This window comes from Apteryx mantelli, chromosome 5 (genome assembly GCF_036417845.1).
Source record: "Apteryx mantelli isolate bAptMan1 chromosome 5, bAptMan1.hap1, whole genome shotgun sequence".
In the NCBI taxonomy this organism is placed as follows: domain Eukaryota; kingdom Metazoa; phylum Chordata; class Aves; order Apterygiformes; family Apterygidae; genus Apteryx; species Apteryx mantelli.
The window spans coordinates 56,081,835-56,103,857 of NC_089982.1; the positions used below are offsets into that span (position 1 = coordinate 56,081,835).

The window sequence follows — 22,023 nt, forward strand, 5'->3', positions numbered from 1 at the left end:
TACCCGGAAGGGGAGGGGGCGGAAACACGAGTGGTCTGCGAGCGGAGCGATGGGCCTTGCCCTTCACCTGGGCCCGAAGGTTTGTTTCATCCACTTTTATCTTGCCTTAAGAGTTGCCAGGAAGATGGGGAGGGTCCCAGGGCTCTCGCGGCTCTTCTTCCCCAGAGAAAATAATGGCGCGGCCCGACACAGGCCAGCGGAGGCGCAGGCACAGCTCGCCTGTGCCCAAAGGGAGCGCGGCGGCTATTGGTCAACGTGGAGATGGTGCTGCCTCCAGAGTCGGGCCAGCCAATCAGGAGCGCGGTCTTAGAGCGGCTCGTGGAGGGGGGCGCGGCGCCGGTGCCGGTGCTTAGCGCGTCTGAGGTGGGGGCGCGGCGCCGCGCGCCCCATGCCCCGGCCGTTGGGCCGGGCCGGGCCGTAACGGCCGGCGGGGCGGCGCCGGTGGCGGCCTGGTGCCGCCGGGCGTGGAGACGGCGGGGGTTGAGCGTAGCGAGGGTGCGTGGTGCCGCCTGCCCTCGCTGCGGACCGCGGCGGAGTGCTGCCCCGGGTGCGGCGAGAGCGAGAGGGGGCAATATCAGGTGGGGGCGTTTTAGCAATATCGGGTGTTGTGGTGAAGCCGTGTGCTTCCTGTAATGCGCTTACGTGAGAAATGCCCTTTTTGTGCAGTCCTTATGCCATTTGACTGAAATATTAAAAACTAGGAGGTGATAACCCAGTCTGCTTTGTTATCTTTCAGGGGGACTGAAGACAGGCAGCTGAGATGACTCTTCAGGCAATGGTGAATGAGGCAGCCAGCCTGTATCCTGACAGAAAAGCGATTTGGTTTGATGAGTGCAATGGCAAACCTCCAACTTTCTACACATATGCGACAGTAGTTAAGATTGCCGTGGAATTAACAGCTTTCCTTCAAAAGCACTGCGATCATCGAGGAAAATGTGAAATAGGCCTTTACTGCTATCCAGGAATAAACTTACCGTCTTGGATCTTAGGGTAATGGTTTGAATGCTTGCATTCTCCTTTTTTTTTTATGTTTGCCTGTAGACTCTATTAAAGCAAACTTTCAGTTTGTTTATATTTTTAATAATAACAAAAATGCAGTAAAGCAAACCATAACTTCTTAGGTGATTTTTATGGAGCTGCAATATTTATCTTTGTTCTCCTTTATTGCACTGTTTAAATGTATTGTATTGCTTAAATGTAGAGGCATAGGAGTCTTGCTTTCTTTAAGAAAAAAGACCACAGTATTATAGTTTATGCCCTTTTGAGAAGCTAGTGCCAAAGTTTTTGACCCTTAAGTTCACTGATTGCAAATATATGAAACTGTCCATTTAAAGAAAAGTGTATTTTAGGCATATTTATATAAATTTTAAAATATTATTGATGGCTAGTGTGTTTGTTTATGCTTATTTAAAAATGGAGTTGATTTAACAGAATAAATATATACAAAAATGAGTATGCAGGGTTGTTTTTTATGTATATTCTTCTTGCTTTGCTAGCAAAAAAAGTAGATGTAGTGAAAACAAATTCAATGCTTTAAGCTAAATAAGTGTACAGTTACAATTCTCTTACAAATACCATAGGAAAAAGTAATTATCAGTGCAGTAGTAAAGACATATTGATTATTTAATGCCAGGAAATAGAAATGTTTGTGATGTCAACACTAACTTTACCTCTGCAATTTTTAAAATCTTACTTTTACAGATTATTTGTAATGTGTGTATCCCTTATATTTTATATCTGTTAAGTTTATGATAGAATATAGAATCCCTGCATCATACCATATTTTCATGAGCTGGTATGTACAGCAGCAGTCATGCTTCTTACCGGGATGATCTGTGTTAGCATTTTCCTATTGTCACACTGGGCTAAAATATACAGTAGCACAAGAAAATGTAAGACAGAAAGTAAAGTAATGGAAGAGAATGATGTAAAAGAAAGATGTCCAAAGATTTCATTGAACTCAGTAGCATACTTCTTGGTATACCTGCTAACTGTTGTCTTCCTGGTTTGGACAGAATGCCGCTTAGGCGTTTCAGAACTTTGTTTCTAAACGTGCCCAGGAACATCTAACTCCTCACAGTACTGGTGACATTGCCAAGGCTTTGAGTGCAGGGTTTTTGAGTAGGTGTTCCTTTAGCTACTGTAAAGCCTAATCCAGAAATACACCTGTAAAGCAAGTGCTTACATTACTTGTCTGGGGGATGGGTCATTTGTAGCATTCCTCTCCTTCAAGAATCTGAAACTTCGTTACAACTCTTTATTAGTCTGGTAGATCAAGAGATTCACTAATCTGTTATGGGGCTCTACCTTCACTGTAGGTCAAACTTCTGCTTATGTGGAATAGTACAGAGTCGGAGAGATGTGTAATATGGCTCTATACTCAGTGAATCAAAGATTATCATTTGCCAAAAAGAAACCTTTGTTCCAGCATGGGCTTGTGTGAATATTTCACTGCAGTAAAATGGTGCAAAATAAATTCTTCTACAAGTGAAATATGCGAGAGACTGGTCTCTCCTCTGACTGTCCATCATGCAGCTGACTGTATAAGCATGTCGTTGTAGAGTCACACATCCCTTTCTGGCTCAGTTGATGTGTTAAAGTGAGTGAGTGCTGTTATCATTAACCTTTTGGAAGAGCTGAGGAACTTTCTCACTGGTAAGGAAACACTTTTCCCTGTGAGGAGAGTCCTGCAGCAGAGCAGGTTGCTCAGAGGGGCTGTGCAGTCTCCAGCCTTGGAGGTTTTCAAGACATGGCTGGATCAAGCTGTGAGCAACTGGGTCTGACCTCACAACTGGTCCTGCTTGGGCAGGAGATTGAATGAGAGACCTCCTGAGGTCCCTTCCAACCTGAATTGTCCTCTTTTCCTACGAACTGTGCAACAGCAGCATTTTCTTTTGCTACCTGAGTGGGAGCTACCAAAGCATTTTGATTCTTACAACTATTGCTCCTAAGCAGTTAGCTATATATGTTATATGTGATGCATGGCAGGCTTAGGCACTTTATTCAAGGTTATTGGTTCTAGTGCCTGTTCAAGTGCCTTAAACTTAGTAGTGACACTGCAGAATGCTGCAGTTTCTTTGTTCTTGATCTTGTCATTACGGCAGTGATAAATCACTGTCACACACTGAGGAAATATAACTAATTGTTCATGGGGACCCAGGAGAAGAAAGTTTAAGAAAGAAAATAAATTTTAAAATTTATGGAAATTGTTCATGTTTTAGTCACCTCTTATTTATCTTTGGTTTTTGAGGTGTTAATGAATTTGAGTAGTTGTCTTTATCAAATTGAGCCACTAGATGGAGTACCTAATCAGTGATTGTTGTAAACCAGTAACATGAAGAAGCACTGCAATAGGAAGCACAGTGAATGAGATTAAAATGATACTTAATGTTCATCTGTTTATTTGTTAGGGAAAAAATTATAATATTTGCTCAGATTTTCTTATGTTGGGTTCTGTAAACTAGTCAGAACAAAAAGATAGTATATTCAATATGTGGAGCTTGGGATTTTTAAATATGTTTATACACATTACAGATGTAAGTGTAAAGCTTATATTTCTGTTTCTAGTCAATAGCAGAAGCTTTGAAATCATTGTGCCATTGATGTCAGTGATACCTTTGTCATCGCCAGCCTCCTTGGCCAGGAAGAATTTTGAGTGTTTTCATCTAGATTTAGGCTTTTTCCTTGCTGTAAAAGATCAGAAGGGAACAGTGTTAATGATTTGCTTCCTACTTTATTTCTAACAAAATATTTAAAAGTCATGTTCTAACTACATTTTCTGACTCTGGAAACTAACTGCAGTATAAAAGAAACCTTAGTGAAATTTAACAGGATTTTCTTATCCTTAGAGTTTTTTAAATTTTAATACTTTTCTCTTGGTAGAATCCTTCAAGTTCCCGCTGCCTATTCTCCTGTTGATCCAGATGTATCACCAATATTAACCACCTACTTCATGAAGAAATGCAATCTTCAGTATATTCTTGTTGAGAATGACAAAATAAACGTAAGTGTTCAGGCTTCTACTGGAAGCAGTAATGTGCCATGTAGAAATGTGTAGCTATTCAGACTGTATTCTGTCTAAGTTTGTATATGGTTGCTTTGTTTCCTCATGACAAGAGGTTGTCTTCTTCATTCAGATACAAACATTTGTAAATTTAGAAGTACTAAGTGCTTCTCCCCTGTTTAAAAAAAATACCTGTTTTCCTATTACAGTGTTGTTCAGGCAGACTTGTTGGGCACTGGTGTTCAAAGACTTCTTCAGTCTTGTTTCCATGTATGTCAAGGCTGGAAGTTGGAAGTCTTTGCAGCAGTTGAAAATAGCTACTCCATTTAATCCTTTGGTTTTCCTTTGTCCAACTCCTTCTAAATCTTTGTATACTCACGCATTGCAAAGGGAATAGACAAAACTGGACCATCTAGTTACAATTCAGAGCACTTTTTCTTTGTCTTCTGTGAAATTGTTTCATGTATTTTCCCTTTTTATTATTTGCCAAGATAATTACTTATTTCTCATTTATAAAGTATGCGTTCACTCATATTTAACATTTAAAAAAAAAAAAAAGTCCTATGTGTGTTCTCTGAAAATGGATGGGTGAAAAATCACGGGTCATTGTGAAAATGATCTTTTTTTCATAATTCATTACATGCAATAGAACAATAACAGTATGTCCTGAGGTTTCCTGTTTAAATTGTGTATTTTCTCTCACAGAAATTCAAGATATCCCATGAGGGTTGGTTTTACCACAGTTCTTCCGCAATAGAACATATTGGTTTAACTCTCTTCCAAATTAGCTGGAGCAATGCTGATACAGGTTCCCAACTAGCCAATGTAAAAAGTAAATATGAACCCTTCAAGGCTATGGGTAACTTGCAGCCACGTTATATTGTCTGCCCAGATCAACTTGAAGTAAAAACATCGGAAAGGGGATACATGGACGTTGGCCAGAAATACTCTCTAGCATATGTCTTGCATACATCAGGAACTACAGGGATTCCCAAAATAGTCAGAGTACCTCATAAATGTATCGTGCCAAATATTCAGCATCTTAAGTAAGTATGGTTTCTATTTTTTCTTTTAAGTGCTTTTACAAATTAGGCCTTCAGTGTTTTTTTTTCTTAAGTACTTCAGAGGGGTATAGGTTGGGGTTTTGCTAACACTGCTTCACTTCTTCCTTCACCTTTCCTTCCTCACATTTCTTTTTGTTTGTTTCTAAGTAGTCATATAAAGTTGTTTGTCTAAATGTTATTTTTAATGCTTAAATAAGGCTCTTTACTTGAATTTTTGGGGAGTGTTCCCTCCAAAATGTGGTGGTGTTGTAAGTTTTCTGGTTTGCTGCTTGAAGAAAAGAAGTAACAAAATTAATTTTTTATTCCCATTTATATTTAATGTCTTCTGCAGATTTTCTCTTTAAATCCTAATTCCTTTTCAGACTACCTGGCTTTCATTCTGTTCCATTTAATACTCTCCAGAACATCTATATTCTAGAAATTACTACTGGTCTGTTTGTTTGAAGTCTGGAGTGAAAAAAGATTCCAGATCCAGAGGTGTACCAAATGAGGACCCATTGGTTGGAATATGCCCCAGAACCTATTGTCTTGGTGTGTAACATGATGGATATCTTTGTAAAGGACCTTGTTCAATCAATAGTTATGGTCTTTATGCAGGAGTTCTTGCTCAAATTCTCTGGTCTGCACATTCAAGGAATATGCCTATATATTCAGAGTAGCCCTTAACTAAAGCGAGGTACAGAAGCTCTTTCATGCTGCTCTTCCAGTTTGCTCTTCCAGAACCTTTTTTCTTTTTTAACAACATGCATCAGGTTTGTAATTCCTAGCTTTCTTATTCTAGATCCATATTTGAGATCACACAGGATGATATGCTGTTCCTGGCTTCTCCTCTAACATTTGACCCATCTGTGGTTGAATTGTTCATTGCTCTGACAAGCGGAGCCTCTCTTCTTATAGTACCAAACACCATTAAAATGATGCCTGTGAAGCTGTCTGCTGCTCTGTTTCATCAACATCATGTGACCGTGTTGCAGGTAGGCAATACATAAGATACATGTCGTCAGTGTCTTGCTTCTCACCTTTGCTAAAATGTGCTATTTCTTCATCAGACTAGACAGTAGTGATAATATTGCAGGAGTGTTCTTCCTTGAAAGAGTAGCTCCTGTTGTCCTTTTCGCTGTAGGGTGTTAGCTTTTTAGAAAATTACCATCTGATTGCAGTCTCAAACATTTTGCGACAGAAAACACTGAACTGAAGATAAAGCTGACATTCATCTTAAGAATGTGTTAATTCTTAAGAATTAATTAAATTAGTCTGTTTTAATTAATCTGCTAGCTCTGAATAATCTGGTAAGGAGGTTACTTTTTATAAACACTTTAGAACCTTATAATGGGCTTGATCTTGGAGCCTTTCCTCATAAATAGTTTTTAATTTTTAGTGGTAGTCTCTATACTGTACGTACAACAGCTAAAAGAGTGCTATTATAGGATGATAAAATGTTTGTCACTTTTACAATAATCAGAGAAGGATAATGATTGATTCCCCAGCAACACTTCTTGTTTTCAGGCCATCTGTTTATATGAGGCTTCATCTGCCCCTTCTGTCTTGATATACATTATTTCCTATATGGTCTCTATTTTAATAGCTTTAAAGTTCATTTTTGGAAAATATACTTGAAATTGTGAGCATCCAATGTGGCTGAATAAGCCCCATCTCTTGCTTTGTAGTGTTAAGGGGAATTTAATAAAGCTGTTAATTAAGTGCAGAAACTTAAATTCTAGGGGAATGGAAGCCACTAAAAGTGTGTCTCATTTATAACTGACTTTGAGCAAAATGACTATGATCTGGTTAGTCTATTAACTGCAGTAGATCAACCCCTGAGCAATGCTTTGTCATTAATGTTGGAATTCTGAAATACTTGCATTCATAGAAATGTTAAGGTTTCCTTTTCTTTTGGAGAAATAGCGGTAGTTGAGATTGTAGATTTTAAATTTAAGATTAGTGAATAGTTAGCTGAAGATTCCACAGCAGAAAATAATCCACTCTCTGTGAATATTTTGATAACCTTATTCCTTACTCTTATTTTGTTTTATTTGCTATAAATCTTAATGGTATAGATTTTCCTATCACACACAAGTTCCATGATCACTTTAGCTCACTCGCTGCTTTAAGTAAAACTGTTCTCAGTTCTTTCTAAAACTGTTCTTGCTTCTATTAGCAAATAATTTTTTTTTTTTTTTTTTAAGCATGTAGACTAACAGGGCAAGGCTGGATTTGGTCTCACAAAGGTGTTTGAGATGTCTCCTTAAGAAAAGTTTGGTTTTGTGGTTTTGATCAGTGAAGGAAGGGTTGCTCGGCAGAATTAATGTCAAAATACTCTTTAGAGCTTAACTGATGATGAATAATTTTATGATGTTTCTTCAATTATAGGAATGCCTCACCTTTCCCTCTTAACTTGGTTGAGCAGACTTGGGAAATCTGAAAAAGTGATGAAGGGAGAGGGAAGAGTCATTTTTTCCCCACCTTTTTTCCTTACTGCAATTCACTGAAGTTAAAATGATCACTTGAAAAGTGATGGTCTTGATATGTTACAGAAAAAAAATAACTTGACAAGAAATAATTCAGTTAATTTTTTAGTCCTCTTACTAGACAAAAAAATATTCATTTTGCAGTGTAATGTGAAAACTTTCAGAAAACTGATCTTTGTAAATTATTATATTTACCCAAATCAGAAACAACCCAATATCTGGCATCCTGTGAATTTTTAATGTTATAGAAAGATCTTTAAATCTTTTATATTCAGGTTAATTAAGTGTATTTTAGCTGTAACATACTGCAATGAAGGAAAAAAAGCCCCAAACAGTAATAGCAAGAGAATATCGTGTTTGCTGCTTTCTATTTCAAAGGAATTAATATAACAACTAATGTGCATATACTTCAGATAATGGCTGAAAACACAACATGGAACCTGTAACACAGATAGGTGAAGTATGAAACTCAGCAGCAGAGCATAGATTTGTGCTAAAAATACTCATTACAGGTTTCACATGATAAAATCTCAGAAAACATCAGCACCATCTATACTTGCATCTGATGGTTGATGATATTAGCCGAATAGTGGATATGATAAAGCAGGAACAGGTGTATACATATACTGAAAAAATATAACAAATATTTCTCTTGCATCTTCTTCTTTCTAACATGTATCATTCAGTCAACACCAACACTTCTCAGGAGGTTTGGAGCTCACATTATTAAATCAACTGTGTTGTCTGCAAATACTTCGCTCCGTGTCTTAGCCCTTGGTGGTGAAGCATTTCCTGTACTGAATCTCTTGAAAAGTTGGAAGCACAAGGAGAACAAAACAAGTATTTTTAACCTGTATGGTATTACTGAGGTGTCAAGCTGGGCCACTTGCTACAAGATTCCTGAAGAGGTTTTTAGTGCTGATTTTCGGTAGGAAACTTGATGATTTTCACTGGCTTGGTATGTGAATGGTTAAATGTGTTTTCACTAGAAATAGAACCTACATTTCCTGGGCTACTCAGACCTTATAAGTGGTTTATGCTGGTTGAAGTTAAACTTGTCTTTTCTGTAGAAGTAGACAAATCCATCCTCTATTGCTGTAATACAGGCCCCTCAAGTAGAAATTGTCGGTGAATAATTCTTAAACTACAAAACTGCAGGTTTGTTGCAGTCCAAAATCCTGTGTACTTGCGCAGACCTCTTAAGTTTCACATATTGTGTTGTGGTGGTTTCTGTTTTAGTCAGCCCTTCATCTAGACCTCCTCCTCATTCCAGCCTGTGATTCCACATGCTGAACCTGGACTGGCCTCATCCAGGGCATGCTGTTTCTGACTGTGTCGTGCTGTTGGAGCAGTGTTAGGCTTCTGCAGGCCGCTGACTCTCAGCCAAGTTGCTGGTAACTTCAGTTAGGCCTATCCTTCCCCATCAGGACACTTTGCTGATGGGATCTAACATGTTCAAAGAGAAGAAATGTAATAGAGCCGTCAGTGGGAGTTCTACCTGTAAAGAAATGAGGCTATTTAACTGTTGATCATAGGCTCTGAACAAAGATATACTCACGGCTTAGCTCTGTCAAGTTCAGAATGTTAATTTTGAGATGTACTTACTTTAAGCAAAAATACTAAAAAGATTACTTTCAAATATAATCAGCATATGTACATGTGTTTCTTATAGCTACAATGCTTTTACCTACAGATTTTGGAACTCCAGAAGTGACTTAATGAAGACTAGACTTTAGTGAAGACACTGGATAATATACTATTCAGCAAATGACCCTTTTAATATTTCATGACAAATGTAGGTGGCAGAAATTTGTCCCAAGTGACCCACCCAAGATCACAGAGTGATTTTACTTGGACTTTCAGGAGTTCTTTCTTCTCAGTATTTAGCATGCACCACCATTTTCACTCAATTATTGACTGTTTTGTTCACTGTATTTTATGAGGAAGGTTGCAGGAGTGCCAGGGCCCTGAGAGGAGCTTCCAGTCATCTCAGGGTTTCATTTGCTCTCTGAAATGTGTAATTATTCTGTGGCATGATAGTTACATGTGTGGCTTGAGTTAGATGCATCTTATGAAATGCTTTATGATTTATGTAGGGAGCTTATTTTTTGTTTGGAGATGGTAAATTTTATTCTTTTTTTGATTTTGTCTTTTCCTTTCTGTTGGGGCTTTCCCAGGCATGGAGTAGACATGTGGAATGTCTGGGATGCTTTCTCTTACTTTTTTGTCAGGTAATTATCTTTTGAAGCCAGCTAGAGGAAGGAAAAGGAGAAGATGATTCTCACTTGGCAAAAATACACATTTTACAGACTGGTTTTTGCTCAATATGAGATGAAGAATTCATTGGCTGATCAGTGAAAAGGAGAAGTTTCAACAGCTTAAGTAACAGGAATTGCACAGGAACTGTTAGGTTGAAGTGTGTGACTTTTATGACAGGAAGTGAACTGGAACCCCATGCCTGACTTCATACATTACCAAAGTTATTTCAAGTTACCTGGCTGTTTAAATTTTGCTTTACTGAAGACAATGTTTTATTCTGTACTCCCATTCAGAAGTAGTGTCTATATTCAAAAATTAATGTTCCGTGAATGCTTGAAGAGGCTGGAGAATGAGGGAAAAGGAAGGAGCTGGTCTACAGTTCAACAAAAGAAGTCTATGGATAGATGACATTGAAATTATTCTTTCTTTTAAGTCTTCTTTGAAAAAGTCAGCTGAACTCAGCTAATGAAATATCAGGAATAAAAGAATAAAAGCTCAAACTAGGATATGGAAGGAATGAATTAGAAATCAGATGTGTTTAAATTCTTTAAGCTTGATGATGTTCAACCTGGGGCAGCAAAAAACTGGCTGAAATGCTCAGGGTGCTCTGGGTATTTCAGGGTCCATTTTAGCCTTATTTTCTATCATTCTGCATTTTTTGATGTATGTTAATAAAACTCATGCACGCTGGTGAAGTTTTTCATTTTGAACACATTGAGCAATTTTTTAAGAAGACGCATTTGTAAAAACAAGCCCCAAGTATCTAGTGCTCTAACACTGATCTTTTAAAAGATTTTACTCATTTCTGGTAACAGTTGTTTTGTGTTCAGAACGGAAAGATTTTTACTGTTTCTCTCTCTAATATGTTTAGAAGTGATTCCCCTGTACCTTTGGGTTCACCACTCCTTGGAACAGCAGTTGAGGTCAGAGATACCAGTGGTTCTGCAGTTCTAGAAGGCGAGGGACAAATATTTATAGGTTATGTTATATTTGTTGTTCTTTTAAGATGCTTTTCTTTGTTGGTTGGGTTTTGATAATATGTTAATTATTTTACTTTGTATCTGCCTCTGGTATACAGACTAATATGACGTTGTTAGGTTCCATTGGGCTGGGAACCTGCTCATAGTATTTTAGGTTGTTGGAATGATGAACAAGAAATTACCATCATTTTATCTGCAGAGTGCGTTCATTATAATGATTTATTTTTTCTGCTTGCATTTTGACACTTTCGGTAGCCAAGTTACTTTTATGTGTTAACTGAATTAACTGTATGGCCCAGTTTATATGTTTTAGAAGTTTAGGCATTGGTGATAATCTTTTAATACTTCTGATAATGCTTGTTAGAATTTACAAGAATTTGATAAAATACTCAGTGTTTTCTTTACAATTTCAAAGGTACACTATTTAATATATATGACCACAATATTTTCTTTTGTAGGTGGTGAAGAACGAATCTGTTTTCTTGATGATGAAATAACTGTACCTTCGGGCACGATGAGAGGAACAGGGGATTTTGTAAGAGTGCAGGATGCAAAGATGGTCTTCCTGGGTCGGAAAGACAATCAGATTAAACGTCATGGCAAACGTTTCAATATGGAATATTTGCAGCAGGTAATATCACATTTAGTGAGTAGTGCATGCCAATATAGAAAAGCAGGGATAAGGAACACATCATTATCATCAGAAATCTGTGTTTACTCCATTTCAGATGACTTTTAGGAGTCTTAAAGAAATTCAAGTATCTAGTCATATAAATTAGGCACATAAGAGAAAGGAATTTGGGTTTTGGAAATATGCTTTATTCTGTGGTCTATTCCAGTAGAGGTGAGAAACTATAAACATCTGAGAAATACTGACGACTTACGCAGCAGTGCTTGCATAGTAATAAGGCTACAAGATGGGATGTCAGACTCCTAGATTATATTTCATTTGTGACATTCAGGCAAATAAACAAATCTCTCTGAGTTCATTTTTGTATAAATAGGTACAAACTTTAGCTACAAGAGACTACTGTGACAGTTAGTTAAGATTTGTAAATTACCCTCAAACAGAATGGACCACGAACCAGTATGAAGACTGTTGATGGCAAAGAGCTGTGTAAAGATTTGCTGGCATCTCAAGAAACTTTGGAGTGAAAGCTTATTATGGATTAGCTCAAAACATTCTTTTCTGAAAATACAGTGAATCATAAATTGCGAGAGAAAGACAGGGCCTCAGAATAAATGTTCTAGATGGATTTGTGTTTTGTTTTAATTTTTAAGCATTTCTTTTTTTTTTATCAGAACACAGTGTTTTATGTTTAAAAAGCAAAATATTTATTACTTACTAGGTTTGTTTTCTTTTTAAACATCAAATTTGTGAAATATTGCTATGGACAATTTTAAAATTCATGATTAGAAATTAATTATGCATTTTTATAATGTCAAGCTTGCTTTTTTCCCAAAAGTTTTTCCAGAGAAAAATAAGTTCAGGGTTTCGGTAAAGAAACATGACCTTGTGGAGAGTAAGTTTTTCAGGTGCAGGCCAGGGGCCTATAAAGGGAGATTTGTGTGAGAACATAATGTCCTGTTTCGGCTCTCTTGATAGTAAGCACAATTCCCTTGCAGTGCGGATGTAGCACAAAAGCTGCGTTTGACTTTAATTCAGAAAGGTGATTTGTGAATTTTAAAATGTGATAACTAAAGCTTGATAGTTTTCATCCAGTCCCTCGTTATTGTGAAGTATCTCTAGCAAAGATATTCTTGTGGAGAACTAGAGTTGTAGCTGTGTTCTCAAGAAACGAATAGCTGTTCTCCCTTCTATGGAGCATAATGATTTTGTCAAAAATAACTGTTTTTTCTGGACACTGCTAGTTCAGTCAGCTCTTGCATTTTATAAGATGGCAAATTATCAAATGAATCAGATCATCAATGAAATAATGGAATGAAATACTGTTCTTAATTACTTATGTCATCATTTCATTGCATTCAGCTAGCTGGTATTATTGTAACAGAAGACAGAGTTTGTTGGAGGGGGGTCTTCCTCCTCCCCCCCTTTTTTTAAGCTATTTCAGTAAGAGCTGTTATGATTTAATTGCAAATGCTTATCCTCAAATTTTGCTCTCAGGTCATATAGATGTATGGATATGTTTAGTTTTGAGGATCTGGTTTAAACATGAATAACAAATTTTAAAATTATATTTTGTTTTGACTGATCTTTTTTGATCTCATTAAAGCCATTCTTACTATAGTAGTATGTAATCAGATGGGGTTTGGACTACATCATTTAAGACAGAGGTAAAACGTAACCTGTGTGTAGTACTGTTATCATCTGATAGTACTTTTGTTAAGAATTAGTGGTTCTAGTATTTGTTAGAAGTATCTGTGTTTCAAGAACAGTGATTATGTTCTGCATCTTTATTGACAGTTTGGGCAAAGACACCTCGTGGAAGTGTTTCTTCATGTTTTTTCTCAGGACACAGTTGTTTAGATAACTGAAAAGTTTGCTTTGCTGATAGCTGTACTGATTTTGCTACATGTTAAATTCACTCTAGTGTCTGACACTGAACATTGCTACTTAAATACATATATTACATATATGTATTTTATAGGATGTTATGAAGGAAACTGAAACAAATACAAATTTAACAGTCTGTAATTTTTTTAAAAATTGTGGGTTTTACTCCTTTTACTCTATTACTGAACTGCATTTCAAAACAATTTTTTTGAATTACAGACTGCTGAAGATCTTTGTCAAGTGGAAGCTTGTGCAGTGACCTGGTATCAGCAGGAAAAACTTATCTTGTTTGTTGTACCCAAAGACAATTTCGAAGAGAGAGAAACTTTTAAAGAACTTCAGAAACGTCTACCAACTCATGCAATCCCTGATGAGCTTGTACTGATTGAAGCTTTGCCTTTAACATCACATGGTAAATGAAACTATAATCACCCTTGCGACTCACTTTAATGGACTCCATTCCTTTTGTTTTTTTTCATTGACTGAAATACAGATTCATGCTTTTTAAATACGTAGGTCAGATGACTCATTCCTTGTGGGAAAATATCAGTATAGGCTGACAGCTGTATTTGGAAACAGCAAATATGTCTGATTTGTTGTGCCTGCTACATATATGTATGTTTGCTTGATAATGTTTCATTTGAGATTCAGAGAGCAGTAATAAAATCCATTTAGTATTAAAGCTGCACATTATTTTCTCAGCAGCTCCTCTTGCAGTCTGTGACAGAGCCCTGACTTTACTTGGGAAAAGATCAGGCACTGTATGTGGGATTATGTGGGAGGCTAGATTAAATTTTCAAAAACCTTACTGTGTTTTTAAGAGTATAGTTGATTCACTGGATAAAAAAATACAGGTACAATTTTGCCTATGAATAAGGAAGCCTGGGCAAGACTAAGGTGACTATTTGGGCAAAGCAAGTTTTGGAAGTGTAAATGGAACAATGAAAAAAATCATGCTGTATTTTCTACAAAGGCAAAGTTGATATGTCTGAGCTGAACAAGATTTACCACAACCATCTAAACTCCAGAAGACGTGACAGTAAGCTGAGCGGCGCAGAGAAATTGTGGGAAAGATTGCAGTATTTATGGAAGGTAGTATTTTGAGCTGCCTTTTTATCTTTGTAAGATGATCTTTATGCATGTGTCAGGAATTAAACAGTTTTAAGAAGTGTGACTAATGCAACCAGAACATTCTATCTGCCTATACATTTAAGTATTAGAGCTCTGTCTATTCAGTTAATAGTTCAGTACAGCTGCTCTGTAACGGCCAAGAGGGAATCATATTTCTCTTATCAGATAAAATTGTGGGCTCTGACGGTATACACAATTAGCATAGGACATAATCTGTCAGGAGATTCTTTTGAATACTGCTTCACATGCAAAAATAAGGTATCCCTGAGGGAAACAAGTAACTGGGACATGGAAATTTTATTAAAAAAAAAAAGCAAAAAATTAAAAAACAGCTACTGCGTTACTAGGATTTCTTATTTCTATAGATAACTGTGAACTGGAGAGGCTCTCCCTATTTTCTTTTTTTACATAGATGGCACAGTTTCATAATTGTGTCTTGGACTTTCTGGTTCTATTGTTTCTTAATTCCTGTGCTAAAGGCTTGTTTTAGATACTGAGAAGTAGAAACCCCCTTAGAGTTCTTGTCATTAATAAATGGCATTGAGACTGGAAAAGGTTGACAAAAATACAGCACAATCTGCTTTAATTCCTTAAACTGCAGAATTGGAAATGAGTAAAAAAATTTTGTACTACTGAACAAAATCTCCTTGTTTCTCCATTCCTCCCCAACTCTTGTTCAGTCACTACCCAGTTGGCGCTAAAACATTTCATGTGATTTTTGCAGAGTGATGAGTATCCTCAATTTCTGCTGACTTTAGTGGGAGTTTTAGGGTAGTCAGCTGGATTTCACTCAACTTCAGTTTTTTTCTGTGTGACATTGTGTACCACCCATGAACTGTTTTCTCTTTACTTCTTCCCTCTTCTAGTCTGTTCTGGGTCTCCTAGATGATTCCACAGAAATTTCTAAAGATTCAGTATTTCTCTACAGTGGCGGAGACTCCTTAAAGGCTCTAAGATTTTATGAAGAAATTGAGGTTCTAGTAGGCAGAGCTGTCCCTGGACTCCTTGAAGTTATTCTCAGCTGCTCAGTTGAAGAGGTTTATACGCATATTCTTAAAACTCTGTTTCCAAGTGAAGACCACTTAATGAACTGTGACAATGTTGTGAAAAGAAAATTAAGTGAAGACAATGGAGAGGAATTCTGTGGAAAATACGTTAAACTGAAATCTGAACAATCCTTTGAAGTTGCTCCTGGGTTAATTTCATTTATTGCACTGAGCCGAGGAAATCGGTTGTTTTCTATGAATTCCTCCAAGTCCTTTCCACAACCCAATGATACGGTACAGGTAGGGATGGAACGGAGACAACAGCCATCCTTTCTGCATTTATTGTCACCAAGTGTAAGGAAAAGCCAAGAGCAAGAGTATGGAATGGAGAAGAGCAGAAGTTTACCGGTTACCAACAAGGCAAATAAAATAGACGCTTTTTCTGTTCACCCAAGCTTTGCAGAATGTAGTTCTGGAACAATGGCTGAGTTGGCATTATGCATAAGATGGAAGTCAAATACAAGAAGATGTGTTGATGCATCACCGTTGGTTATAATACCATTTACAGATGAAGTATCTGCGTCTGTATATGTTGGCTCTCACTCTCATACAATGCAGGCGATTGATCTAGATTTGGGAGAAATAAAGTGGGAGAGGAACCTTGGAGATCGTATTGAATCTTCTGCCTGTGTATCTAAGTGTGGAAATTTCATTGTTGTTGGTATGTCTTTTGTTTTAGCCTTCGCTGAAAGTTATTTTTTCTGCTAAATATAAGATGAATGACAGAGAATCTTACTTCACCTCTGAACGCCCTGCTCCTATGCCTGTCCATAAACTTCCATGTGTGCCTCAAAACTGATTTGCTGTAAAATAGAGATAGAAGGAAGAAGTAAACTAAGTTTCATGATAGTGAATAAGGGAGCTTATTTAACATATTTAACAATTTGAGATTTATTACATGCCAGTTTATTAGTAAGGCCTTATTAAGGAGGAGGAGAATAATCCATGGGTACAGGTTTTTTTAGTGGTTAATTAAAGTGTGACCTTTAAGCTGTTATTTAAAAGTATGGAAAGGTGATACAGTTTTAAAATGTCTATAAAAATGGATAAAAGTAGAAATTAGTACATGATGCCTTAGATAATTAAAGCCTTTGAAAAATAATCTCCTTTGATTCTTTTGCTTTTTGGAAATGTAAAGATGATGTTCCTTTTTTTTAATATGAATTTAGTCCTTTTTTAACATGATTTTGGGAAAGGAAGTTTCTAATCTATCATTGTATGTGAATTTTAATCTCTGTTGGCTTCGTGCTGTTTGTAGCACTGACTGTTTATATAAAACTTTGTCAGCTGACCAGTCTCTCCTGGGTTTTGTCATCTCTGTTGTCAACAGAGTTGTCATTATTCTTCTTAATGTTATCTTTTTAGGTAATGCGTACACATCACTGATCAGCACAGCTATCTGGGTGATGAGTTTTCTTATGCAAAGCAAGCACTACTATATTTTTGACTAGTGTTTTGATTGCTATTTACTGTGATAAGAAAAGTGAATTAGTGTTCTGTTCTGACCTCAGGAGTCTATAGAACTACAGCTCAGTTTCATTAGAAAATATACAGACTTTATTTTTTTGTTATCTTTGTTTCCAGAAAGGTAAATTAGGGAGAGAGGTAATTAAAAAAACACCCTTTTCAGCAGCTCACCATGTCTTCTAATACTATCACTGTAAAATTTGGTAGAAGGGCAGTGAAATAAGCATATTCCAGATGTAACCTGGCAAGAACATACTGAGCAATCAGCTTTGAATGTATGAACCATCAGCAAAGACTTTAAACTAAAAAAAGAAAAGCTTTGGAAACTGTTTAGAGACTACCTCATGAGTCATCTTATTTCTTTCCAGCAATGATGCAGCTAACAGCATAAATATAAATATTTTAAATTCTTTTTTCCCCATTTTGTGTTATTTCACACAGGCTGTTATGATGGCTTAGTATATGTGCTCCAAAGCAGCGATGGTGAAATACATTGGACTTTTGTCACAGAGGATGCTGTGAAAAGCTCTGCAGTTGTAGATCCTTCCACTGGACTAGTCTATGTAGGATCGCATGACCAACATGTGTATGCTTTGGATATTTATGTAAGAATACTGACTAACTTTTACGTATAGAAGAGTAAATATCTGACTTAGATCTGACTTGTAGCACCCTGGATGAAGCTCCATTGTATTTAGTAATCTCAGGAGTCCATTCTTAAACTTTGAGATAGTTATGCCTGCTTGAAGTGGAGTTAGGGTTATGTGGTAGCAAATGGTTTTAGTGGTGTTCTCAGCTGTGGTTCTCCTGCTGCTGGTACTGTTTTAAACCACATCTCAAGTTTCTCTATTACTAAATTATGTGTGGGTGTTTCAGAATAGGTTGTCAGCTATGGCTTAATGGCAGAAAGAGAATCTTACATTCTAAAAGAATAGATGAAGGAAGATGGAAAGTAAGTTCATTAGCTCATAAGTTCATTTGCTTAATTTCTTGTATTTGTTGGAAGAGAAATTAGCCAATGACATATGAGTTGATATAATAGGATGTGAATTATATCTTCACTTATAACTAATGTTTGCTGAGTAAACCATTTGATAAGGTATGACATTAGAAGTTCTTTGCAAACTTTTTGAGCTTCAACTGCATTTGTAAAACCTTTTATCTTTTTCCTTGTGCTTACAGAAAAAAGCTTGTATATGGAAGATCCATTGTGAAGGTGGAGCTGTGTTTTCTTCTCCTTGTCTAAGTTTTTTTCCACATCATCTTTATGTTGCTACACTAGGAGGACTACTGTTGGCTGTAAACCCCGTATGTACCTTTGCCTACTTGTCTTTGGTCGCAATCTCAAATTCATATTAAGCCAAAGTGCATTTCTGAAGTTAAGAGCACTTTCCTGGTGAAAAGAACTAGATGATCATATGTTAACATAAGTTCTTTTTTACTTGAGGTCTTAAGTTATTACACACAATGTCATTATAATAATTCCTGTATTTCAGAATACAGAAAAAATGCTAATAAACAGTCACTTAGAGCAGATATTTGCAGTTTTTCAGCTCACACAGCCCTGACCATCAGTCCTTACCATCTTTACCTCCCACTCACTGCAAATTTCCTCAGTAGTACCCGATCCAGTGTTAGAACAGTGTATGTTTTGCAGCTCTAGTGGGCTGCAGTAAGAAAACACGTTTTTTTTTTTTCTTCAACCGCTGCTTTAACTCTACGTGAGTATTTGTAACAATTAGGAAGGTGCAGGCTATGTTAGGAGCTTATTGCGACTATCATAGGTTGTGGATTGCAGCATTTCCTACAGCATTTGTAATTCATGATGTGCACAATTAATATGACTTACTTTCAAGATACCCTCTCCTTCATTGGCTCTCTTCACATAATGAGGAGCTGGGGATAGAACTGAAAATGAATCTGTCACTCTTAAAATTACATATTAACTTGGGGAGTGAGTTTTTTTGTTTGTTCGTTTGTTTTGGGGTTTTTTGTCAATGGGGAGGAGGAGAAGGGTGGAACAGGGACATGAGTATCCCGGGGAACACTCTAAGCATTTTGTTGGAGTAACACATGAAGAGTACGTTTGCTTCTGGTATGCATTCTGGATGGGAGAAGCCTGTGGGCTTTTTTTGGTTTTGGGTTTTTGGGGGAAATTCCTGAGGGCTGGGCGAAGCTGTGGGGGAAGGGTGGTTCTGTGTAGCTTCTTGGGAGTCATGTTAAGCACGGGATATTCCTTGCTCTCGTTCCCAGGCAACAGGAAATAAGACTTGGAAAAGCTCCCTGGGAAAACCACTCTTCTCTTCTCCTCACTGCAATGAGAAATATGTTTATGTTGGATGTGTGGATGGAAGCTTATATTGTTTCACTCATTCTGGAGAAAAGGTAAAAGTTATTGCTGTTGGTGTTTTTTCTTATGTTCATCACAAAATCCTGGTAAGGTGCTTCATTAATACTGTTTTCTGAGGCTTAATGATTAATATACTTTACTATTTACACCATTTTGTGAACCAAATAGCAGTATGTATTCATTTTTGTAGAGAGGAGAAAGTTAAAAAAAAAAGTTGTCCAGCAAGTTCATGGCAGACCTAGAAATAAAGCCCAAAAACTCAAGTTTTTTGATCCAGAAATTCTAGTTCAGAGCTTGCCCGTACCCAAAGTAAATGTTCAAGAGTAGTGCCAACAGATAAATAAAAGTTCCTGATTTTGTTTTTGACATTTCTCAAAAATGTTTAAAGCCATCTATTCTATAAGATGGTGGCTATTTGGATCTAGGGTTTTCTTAGAAAGTTTATCCATTTATCAAACAAATACTCGCGCCATGGCAGAGATGTGCCATATCATAATTCTGGCAAAACATGTGCCAGCCATCACCTTGAATTAAATGAGACCTTTTTTGGTTAGTTCCTCACAGATGAATATGATCTGTGTTTGTTGGAAAAACAACTGGCACTGTTTCTGTTTGCCTGAGATGCAGTATACATGGTAATTCCAAAGCCTTTTCTGATTTTAAAATATATGTTAGCCCATGCCCTGCCCTCTGGCTGCTTGCAGCAATCTTACTGTGCTGATACTCTCTTGAGACAGGGTCTGTGCAGCAGCAGCTTGATGAGAAGAAAGCAATCCTGCAAAAGGAACAGTCTCTGCCTTTGTGGCAGAGAACGGCATGGTAACAGGCTTCTCAAAGAAGTCCATTACTACCTCTGTTATGATAGCCCTAGAATATTTCTTTTTCCAAGTTAACGATCTTTATGAGAGCCGCACAAGAAGGTAGTAACTCTTGCACATCAATTTTATGAGTCCTTAATTACTTACTGTGTGTACAAAGCTTAATTTGTAATGTAACAAGTATTTCCTAGCCTTCAGTGAAATCCAGTATGCTCTTGAAACAATGTACTGTCCTGTCAACCATTTGTCTAGTAAAAAATTACAGTGCTGTTAGACTGATGATGTGAACAACCTGCGATAATGGATGGTTATGTTCTTTTTGTAGGTTTGGCAGTTTTCCACCAACGGACCAGTGTTTTCATCTCCATGCATCTCAAGTTTAACTAAGCAAGAAATATTTTTTGGCTCCCATGACTGCTTTATCTACTGCTGTAATATGGAAGGTAATTTACTGTGGAAATTTGAAGCCACTTCAAGTGTATATGGAACACCATTTGTTTTCCAAAGTGATGACTTAAAGAACAAAATTCTTTTGGCAGCAGTGTCTACAGATGGCAAAGTGTGGATTCTGAATGCCAAGAGTGGAACAGCAGAAGGAGTAGACAAGCTCCCAGGAGAGGTTTTCTCTTCCCCTGTAGTATGGGGAACAAAGCTTGTTGTTGGCTGTAGAAATGATTATGTTTATTGCCTGGATTTGTATAAAACAGGGAAAAAAGAACAGCTATAATATTAGGCTACTTCCTTTTTATTGTTTACATTTGTAAATTAAGAACTCACAGGTTCTGTCTGCTTCTCTGCCTATTTTACTGTCGACAATAGATGCTCTTTGCAGACTTCTCAGGTAGTATTTTTGTACCAAGCAATATCCAGTAGGAAAAGTGATGTTTACTGACTTGCTGAACGGACTGAAGGAGGATGGCTGCTCAGCACCCCACCAGGGGTTTCACTGTTCCTCCCTCATTTTTTTTCACTCAGATTCATAAAAGTACTAGTGTTTCAGATGGTTTGGATTTCAATGTTATGCTTTGACCTGTGTAGCAGGAAAATGGAAGTCAGGAGTTTGGCTTCCAGCACTTCCAGAATTGTGAGAAGCTGTGGTAAGGTGCCATCCTCTGCCATTTGGAATAAAGTGCTTGGCTCCTTGAGGGAGGAATTTATTCCTTTCTATGACTCCAGCCTAGCCTGCACCTTGAGGTACCTTTGCTCAAATGCCTTGCTCTGCCATGCAGCCTCACCCAGTCTGAGTGTGGATTTCTATTCTGTAGCAAGATAACAGTCTTTTGTTGAATCTAACTTTTAAATTGATTTCTGAGGACACAGTCTGCGTTGCATATCCTTGGGGGTGATGTTTATAGTTTGTATAGTGTACAGTTTGTATAAACAAAAAGATTCATCTTTTGTGAGCCTTGGCTCTCCTTGGCTCCAATTCAACCAAGCATATACCTAAATTCAGTTGAAGTCAGTAAGAGCTACTTCTTGCAAGTATCTGCTCAACTTTAAAATACATGTGAATACTTACTCGATATCAATGACAGTTACAGAATGAGTTCCAAGATGAAGTGTATAGTGCTCAAATCAAACCTTGTTCATGTCATTTGTGAGGAAATTTGAATTGATGAATTCTAGAATGTCTTTACAGAGAACTTTAGTAAAGCGTTGTGTAAATTTCTTGTTGTCTTTAATACCTTAATAAGAATTACCATCAGTCTTACTAATGATAAATCAAAAGTACCCTGAACTCCAAGCATCTTCCTGATTACAAAAGTCTTTTAAAAGATCTATGGTAGAAAATATTTTATCCCTCCCCTTGATGGGCCATCTGCTTTGAGTTCTAAAATCTTGAATCACTAGTAAACTAGAAATTGCACTGGCTATGTTACTTCATCATGTCTTGTTACTCACTTTTATTGTTAGCGGAAATG

The 22,023-nt window shown here is 37.2% G+C and overlaps 1 protein-coding gene across 3 annotated transcripts; it reads left to right on the plus strand.

Annotated features, from left to right (window-relative positions):
• Positions 1-5: 5 nt before the first annotated feature.
• Positions 6-21,964, plus strand: AASDH (aminoadipate-semialdehyde dehydrogenase). 3 transcript variants are annotated; one of them, XM_067298025.1, is made up of 15 exons: positions 6-79; positions 737-990; positions 3,883-4,003; positions 4,709-5,049; positions 5,849-6,041; positions 8,222-8,463; positions 10,666-10,772; positions 11,233-11,405; positions 13,509-13,701; positions 14,263-14,381; positions 15,287-16,127; positions 17,375-17,538; positions 18,116-18,241; positions 19,187-19,318; positions 20,427-21,964. In XM_067298025.1, the coding sequence occupies exons 2-15, from the start codon at positions 761-763 to the stop codon at positions 20,826-20,828; spliced, it is 3,384 nt and encodes a 1,127-aa protein (XP_067154126.1). In that variant the 5' UTR covers positions 6-79; positions 737-760; the 3' UTR covers positions 20,829-21,964. The 3 variants fall into 3 exon arrangements, with proteins under 3 accessions (XP_067154126.1, XP_013804975.1, XP_067154127.1); XM_013949521.2 differs by lacking the exon at positions 6-79 and adding an exon at positions 358-578; XM_067298026.1 differs by lacking the exons at positions 6-79; positions 17,375-17,538; positions 19,187-19,318; positions 20,427-21,964 and adding an exon at positions 358-578 and having other exon boundaries at positions 18,116-18,235.
• The last annotated feature ends 59 nt before the right edge of the window (positions 21,965-22,023 follow it).

What these genes read in the sequence shown, in the direction of transcription:
- AASDH (XM_067298025.1), top strand. Translation starts at nt 761, where the DNA reads ATGACTCTTCAGGCAATGGTGAATGAGGCAGCCAGCCTGTATCCTGAC. An exon ending in TGTATGCTTTGGATATTTAT is followed by an intron (nt 17,539 to 18,115) that starts GTAAGAATACTG and finishes TTGTGCTTACAG; the next exon opens with AAAAAAGCTTGTATATGGAA. An exon ending in TCACTCATTCTGGAGAAAAG is followed by an intron (nt 19,319 to 20,426) that starts GTAAAAGTTATT and finishes TTCTTTTTGTAG; the next exon opens with GTTTGGCAGTTTTCCACCAA.